The 8,215-nt window shown below is 36.7% G+C and overlaps 1 protein-coding gene across 2 annotated transcripts in view; it reads left to right on the top strand.

The window, feature by feature from the left end:
- Positions 1–715: 715 nt before the first annotated feature.
- The window catches only part of stac (SH3 and cysteine rich domain), a 54,787-nt gene continuing 47,287 nt past the window's right edge, over positions 716–8,215 (top strand). For both annotated transcript variants that reach the window (XM_051723529.1, XM_051723528.1), the window contains exon 1: positions 716–1,031. In XM_051723529.1, coding sequence (XP_051579489.1) covers positions 924–1,031 — 108 coding nt within the window. In that variant the 5' untranslated portion in view covers positions 716–923. The remainder of the gene's footprint in view (positions 1,032–8,215) is intronic.

Genomic DNA, 8,215 nt, shown 5'->3' with positions numbered 1-8,215 from the left:
CGCATCAGAAGATATGGATTTAACCACTGGAGTCAAATGGATTACTTTTATGCTGCCTTTATGTGATTTTTGGACCTTCAAAATTCTGGTCACCATTCACTTGCATTGTGAGGAACTACAGAGCTGAAATATTCTTCTAAAAATCGTCATTTGTGTTCAGCAGAAGAAAGAAAGTCCTACACATCTGGGATGGTATGAGGGTGAGTATATGATGAGATAATTTTCATTTTTGGGTGAACTATCCCTTTAAGTACATAAAAAGGATATTTGAGGCTCCTTTAAAGGGTGCCTGGAGAATCTCCAGAGGGTTCCACTGGTGTGGCATCTGAGGAACCCCAAATGGTGCCTTCAGTATTTTTCAGTTTTTACATTGTACAATCATTTTCAGTCAAAATATATTAGTTTATCCAGGCTTTTTGTTTAACAGATCCAATTAAATCATGAAACAGAAGAACAGAAACACACATTTTTAACACCCTTATTTTTAGCCTCCTTTACACTCATTTCTGGATGAATGAAAAGTTAATAATAGAGGTGAGAACAGCCAGTCTGCTCACTAAAATCAAATTGGACCCATTTAAAATAAGGATGGGACTAAATCAGATGTGAACTCCTCCCTTAGCGGGTGCTGATTGGTTGATTCTCAGTCTGACAGTCAGATCCAGTCAGTCAACTGAACATAACCGACTCTAATGAAGTGAATTTATCACGAGCGGACAGCATCTGCACTATACTACGTACAAACTGATGGAAAGTCGATAGACGAGGAGTAATCTCTTATTTCTAGTCCGATACTGTACATTAAGACCATTTATTCTTGGCACATTCGGTTTTTTAACTATCAACTCAACTCAACATGTAAGCGCTGCTGGTACCCAGACATACCCGACGATTCATCTTGTGGTGTTTTAACTGTTGCCAACATGATTCCGCCAGCGAACATGATTCAGGACGACATGATGAGCAAGGAGAACGAAAGGGAGCTGCGTGAGCCTCAGTCCCCCACATTCATCAGCCAGCAGGAGTCCAAGGTTTGACACTTACACCTCGTAATGAAACCATAGACAGCTTACCGACAGAGATTTTTGTGTAGAACGTAATTTACGCGTGCTTTCACACTTTTACTGTAATGTACTGTTCACGTTTCACGTTAGGTTTTCTTATCTGCTCAAATGTTGAAGAATATAATTTTTCATACAGTTATGATCAATAGATATAGATGAGCGCCTTCTATCCCGGACAATAGCTACTTGCGAGCATCTGTTGCTTTGTTTTCCAAAATCATCCTAATTCTAAAAATAATACGACACGATGGGAATATAATGATTGATTTGATTAATATAGTTATTTCTACAGCCTAATTGATCCAACACAACACTTTACAATAAGGTTATATAGATTAACATTAGTTAAAGGTGAACTCAGTAACTTTTGTCTTTGTGTCATCTTGGACTTACACTGACACCTAGCGGCTTGGATGCAGAATCATTTAAAATCAATAGTTTTCAGTTTCAGGGGCCATTTACATGACAACGATATACTAAAAACGGAAAAGTTTTTCCTTTGCGTTTTTTAAAAAGTTTTGTGCACAGATGACAATGTTGTCAAAACGATCCCGTTCACACGGATCCGCGAAAACGACTAAAAACACTGTATTATGCATGCCAGGCCAGTAGTTGGTGATGTCACTCTGTAAAGAAACACTACGTGCCTGCGAACATAAGCATTCTTCCACAGAGCGGTGAATACAAACAATGAAGATGGCAAAAGCATCGAGCATTTTAGTCTGGATGGACAATGAGGTTGCTTTATTACTACAATTACTTTGCTGGAGAAGCATCAATAAACTCAAAATCTTGAGCAGCACAGACACAGTCCTGTAGTCCGCCATTGTAGTTTTGAATGTCTCGCGCATTGTTTTGAAGTACTTGCGCGCATGCCTATAGACTGAACGTGTAATACGTGTGCGAATGACGTCATCGTTTTCACAAATTCGCGTTTTTGTACATTTACACGGAGACGATGACGGCATCGTTTTCAAAAACTTGCACTTTGAAACCCGTTTTCAAAAGTTTGCGTTTTAAGGCCCCAAAATGCCGTTGTCGTGTTAACGAACAGCCAAAACGCATAAAAAGTTTTCCGTTTTTAGTTGAAAATGTTGTTGTGTAAATGGCCCCTCAGATGCCATTGTAGAAATTAGGGGTGTAACGGTTCAAATTTCTCATGGTTCGGTTTGTATCACGGTTTTAGGGTCACAGTTTCGGTACGGTTCGGTATTTGCAATGTACAGAAAAAAATATTACTGCCAAATCCAAAGTAAGAATGCTCTATTTGATAACAAACACTTAAACAGGTTTTCCCCTGAATAAAAATCATTGTTTTACAGTAACCATAGTTTAACTATGGTATTTGTAGTAAAACATAGTAACCACAAAACCAACATGGTTACTGTAATGTTTACAATATATAGCATAATCATGGTTACTATGTGGAAATTACAGTATTACTGTTATAAAACCATGATTTCTTCAAAGAAAACCATGGTGAGAGCAGTCATGGTTTCTACAATATTACTATAGTAAAACCATGGTTAATTTTCACTTTAACTAAAAAACCCTTTTCTCTAATTAATAAATCAACATTTTCATACCTGCACTATTACGCTACATGCATCGACATAAAATGCATTTCAAACTCTACTGCACATACAGGTGCATCTCAATAAATTAGAATGTCGTGGAAAAGTTCATTTATTTCAGTAATTCAACTCAAATTGTGAAACTCGTGTATTAAATAAATTCAATGCACACAGACTGAAGTAGTTTAAGTCTTTGGTTCTTTTAATTGTGATGATTTTGGCTCACATTTAACAAAAACCCATCAATTCACTATCTCAACAAATTAGAATACATCATAAGACCAATAAAAAAAACATTTTTAGTGAATTGTTGGCCTTCTGGAAAGTATGTTCATTTACTGTATATGTACTCAATACTTGGTAGGGGCTCCTTTTGCTCTAATTACTGCCTCAATTCGGCGTGGCATGGAGGTGATCAGTTTATGGCACTGCTGAGGTGGTATGGAAGCCCAGGTTTCTTTGACAGTGGCCTTCAGCTCATCTGCATTTTTTGGTCTCTTGTTTCTCATTTTCCTCTTGACAATACCCCATAGATTCTCTATGGGGTTCAGGTCTGGTGAGTTTGCTGGCCAGTCAAGCACACCAACACCATGGTCATTTAACCAACTTTTGGTGCTTTTGGCAGTGTGGGCAGGTGCCAAATCCTGCTGGAAAATGAAATCAGCATCTTTAAAAAGCTGGTCAGCAGAAGGAAGCATGAAGTGCTCCCAAATTTCTTGGTAAACGGGTGCAGTGACTTTGGTTTTCAAAAAACACAATGGACCAACACCAGCAGATGACATTGCACCCCAAATCATCAGACTGTGGAAACTTAACACTGGACTTCAAGCAACTTGGGCTATGAGCTTCTCCACCCTTCCTCCAGACTCTAGGACCTTGGTTTCCAAATGAAATACAAAACTTGCTCTCATCTGAAAAGAGGACTTTGGACCACAGTCCAGTTCTTCTTCTCCTTAGCCCAGGTAAGACGCCTCTGACATTGTCTGTGGTTCAGGAGTGGCTTAACAAGAGGAATACGACAACTGTAGCCAAATTCCTTGACACGTCTGTGTGTGGTAGCTCTTAATGCATTGACCCCAGCCTCAGTCCATTCCTTGTGAAGTTCACCCAAATTCTTGAATCGATTTTGCTTGACAATCTTCATAAGGCTGTGGTTCTCTCGGTTGTTTGTGCATCTTTTTCTTCCACACTTTTTCCTTCCACTCAACTTTCTGTTAACATGCTTGGATACAGCACTCTGTGAACAGCCAGCTTCTTTGGCAATGAATGTTTGTGGCTTACCCTCCTTGTGAAGGGTGTCAATGATTGTCTTCTGGACAACTGTCAGATCAGCAGTCTTCCCCATGATTGTGTAGCCTATTGAACCAAACTGAGAGACCATTTTGAAGGCTCAGGAAACCTTTGCAGGTGTTTTGAGTTGATTAGCTGATTGGCATGTCACCACATTCTAATTTTTTGAGATAGTGAATGGTGAGTTTTTGTTAAATGCGAGCCAAAATCATCACAATTAAAAGAACCAAAGACTTAAACTACTTCAGTCTGTGTGCATTGAATTTATTTAATACACAAGTTTCACAATTTGAGTTGAATTACTGAAATAAATGAACTTTTCCACGACATTCTAATTTATTGAGATGCACCTGTATATTCAATCTTCAGAAGCTGTACATCACTATAGAAGGAACTTTGCTATTAAAATGGATACGAGGGTTGTTGTAACGCGGCTCGAGTGTTTTAATCATACGTGGAAATCCCACATCTTCATCAGCAGGGTAGGGAAACATATAGTTGGGAATGAACACCCCAATCACTTTAGTTATTATATTATACCTGCCCGAATCAGCACTGAGTGCTTGCTTAAATACGAAAGGGATTGTGTGCAGTTTCGGCTCATCTGAGGTTCTGTGCGTGCCACGTGCTATCTTTCCCCGGTGATTTCAGCATAAATTATCATATGTCAATGTATTACCAGTATACGGCACTCGTGTCGAGCAATGTCTGCAAACAGTTTCTGTTTTGTAAATGTTTTTGACCATCGCTGTTGTAATAGACTGCTAAAAGAAAATGTTTCCAGACAGGAGACCTAAATAATGCAGGGGGCTTCTCTATCAGCAGCTCTTTTTCTCCACTTGCCATTTTCAACTACACACAATGCTTGAGAACAGTGATGTCTTCAAGTTGACCCATGTGAAACACAGGTGGAGCATATCCATTTACAGACCCATTCAGGTGCATTAGAGGAGGTTGTAACTGTGCTTGTATAGTTGACGCTTTATTTTCTTCACAAAACTTTGTGCTCCAGATGTGTCAATAAACTTGAGGTGAACCACAGTGCCAATGCTTCCCACATCGTAGGTGGCGAACCATACGGTTAATTTTTTTCTGAAAACCGTTACACCCCAAGTAGAAATGTAGTATTCACAGTCATCCATGTTTACTTTAATCAATGAGTGAAAGTGTCAGATAACAGGATGGTTACTGAGATTAAGCGAGTAGTATTCGGCTGGTCATGTGATTCTAACATGGCAGCCCCCATGTGGTGACCCTCTCCATGTAGAATAAAACATCTTTTATAAGGTTACTAATATGACTGGAGACTTCATTTTAATGTGAGTGGTCATGATTTACTACATATATTGCAAAATTACAATTCATGTCTATAGGATTTAAACTTTTCTAATGAGGAAAAAATTACTGAGTGCACTTTTAATGCAATAGGTATTATGAACTAACAATGAACAATAGACTTATATTAGAGCATTTAATCATCTTGATTAAATGGATAGTTCACCCAAAAATAACAAAATTTTCTCATCAATTACTTACCCTAATGCCATCCCAGATGTGTATGACAAATGAAGATTTTTAGAAGAATATTTCTGCTCTGTAGGTCCATACAATATAAGTGAAGGGTGACCAGAATTTTTTCCAAAAATCATATAAAAGCAGCATAAAATTAATCCATATGACTCCAGTGGTTAAATCAATATCTTCAGAAGCAATAAGATAGGTGTGGGTGAGAAACAGATCAATATTTAAGTCACATTCTGAAAGTGAAAGTGGAGATTTATAGTTAAAAAAGGATTGAAATATTAATCTGTTTCTCACCCAAAATGATTGTACAGTTTCAGAAGACATATATTAAACCACTGGGGTCATATGGATTATGCTGCATTTATGTGACTTTTGGAGCTTCAAAGTTTTGGTCACAAAGTCTGGGATGGCATGAAAGTGAGCAAATGATCAGAGAATTTTCCTTTTTGGGTGAACTATCCCTTTTATGTTAATTTATAAAAAGAGAATTGTTTATTGTTAGTTCATGTTAGTCCATAATGCTAATGTTAACATGTACAACTTTTAATTTTAAACTTGTTAGTATATGTTAAAATTAACATTAAACAAGATTAATAAGTGCTGTAAAAGTAATGTTCATTGTTAGTTCATGTTAACTAATACAACCTTATTGTGAAGTGTTACCTTAAATGTTTATTTTAATATGTTCATATAAGAAGAATGTCTGTTGAATGTGTGCAATGTTAACTTTGCAGAAGGGGTTTGTGAAGCAGCATTTCTTTCTTTTTTTTCCCCCCTCAGCTTTACTACCCTCAGTACATCCCTGTGTCTGATTTGATGTGTTTGATGTAAGATCTGATGTGTAAGGTTGTAGTAGGTGGTGTTTTGTCACCATCATTGGTGCTGAGTTTGAGCTCATCTGTTTTTCTGGGTCATCTGTGGCTCTGAGTTCCACATTCAGCCCAGAAATATTGGACGGGTCACGATGCTGTTAGAGCTCAATGCCAGTTGAGAATTTTGCATATTTATTGTCTTTGAATCAGGATTTATTTAGACAATGTTGTTTTATTTATGTAGTTATTCAGAAATTAATTCATTATTGAGATTTAGTTTATGTGGTTTATTTAGTTTATCCTCTTCATAAATGCTGTTTCATGTGGCTGAATGTAAGAGCTGAGATATAGCATGAGTTAAATGTTGTGTCCACACATCAGAATGATCTTGAGGATTGGTGTTTAACTGTGAGCTGTTACTCTGAGCAATGAGATCACTTACAATGTGGTGTTATTTGCTGTGGTCATGTGGAAGTGTTTTAATCAGGTCACCAGTAAAGATACTGTTAATTTGAGTTTATTGAAAAAGAATCTCAGTAAACGATAAGAACCATATTATATTAGACATATAACAGAATTCGTACCAAAAGTTAGTTTTTTTCCTTTCCTTTTTTTTTTTTCTTCTGTAGGAGAAGATATCTAGTCATTAATTCAAAAGGGAATACACCACCAAATAATGATGCAATAGTGAGCCAAACAGAATATGACTCATTAGTTGCTAATTGGAGACTCTAATGCAAAAGAAAAAAAGATATATAAAAAAATATAATCTCCAAACCTGATTGCATTGCACAGATTTCCAAGAAGTAAAAGGCTCTCAGAAATGAGTTCATTCTGTAGGGGTTTGAATCCCTAGTTGAACCCATTTCTAGAGGAATGTGTGCTTTTATTTGCTAATCTATCAAGCATCTCAGAATTCAGTTACTGAACTAGAATCCGTTCTTTCTGTCCTGGTAAACATATTCATTAACACATTAACAAACAGAACTGATCCAAGAGTTTTGTGACTAAAACTAAAAGTGAATTATAATCTCTGTCTGTGTTTCTCTTCCTTGTGTCTTCTGTTCATTTGTGTCTGATAAGATAAAAATGTATCCCAAGTAAAGAAGGCCCAATAAAATGTGTCCTTCACTCTAAATTAAGTGAGTAGTCTTGTGCAACAATTAGGGATGCACCTATATGAAAATGTTTGATATTAACTATTACTTTTGTTTTGTCATCAGATCACTGTCTTATTTAGGAATACCTAAATTTTTTTAACAAAGAGGTACAAAAGCTTTTTCATTGTTACATTTTTCACTAGCAATAAATCATTTCCATTGAACACTGGATCTGTTGAACAAATGACAGGACAAATTTGAAAGAGAGCCACAGTGAAAGATACATAAGAGTAAAAAATAAATAAAAATAGATATAAAAAATGACTAAATATGAAAACGTGATGATTGATATGAAAAATGTTATTTTGTACTCTGTAAAATTTTCGCACATCTGTTTTTGCAGTTTAAAACACAACCTTTTAAGGTTTAGTAATCGAACAAAGCCATATTACGATTTCAATCTTAATTCAATCAATCATGCAGCATTAATGGATTTTTAGCGGTAGTCTCAGGCAGCATTGCTTTTTTTGTGTGTTCCTGTTCTGTTAATTTATTTTGTAACTGCCAGGCAAATTGTAACTTGATTGAAGGTAATGGTTTTCTTGATAGCCTGTTGTTTACCGGAGGTTCTGCCACTAAGCAAGTGCCTTGTAAATGCCAGGAAGTACCTGAAACCAAGATTAGTCTATTTTTAACCAACAGCACTTGTACTTTTGTGATTTATTTGATGTAATTCACAGGGAAAGCTGTTAGGAAGTGACTTTGTAAGTTGTCAGTGAACTATGAGCACTGATGGACAGAAGCTGAAAGGGAGGGACGAATCAATCAATCACTCTCTGCTAGGCATTAGA

Source organism: Myxocyprinus asiaticus, chromosome 17 (assembly GCF_019703515.2).
Source record: "Myxocyprinus asiaticus isolate MX2 ecotype Aquarium Trade chromosome 17, UBuf_Myxa_2, whole genome shotgun sequence".
Lineage (NCBI taxonomy): Eukaryota > Metazoa > Chordata > Actinopteri > Cypriniformes > Catostomidae > Myxocyprinus > Myxocyprinus asiaticus.
Note: the sequence above shows the minus strand (reverse complement) of the source record. Positions and strands in the feature narration are given on the sequence as shown.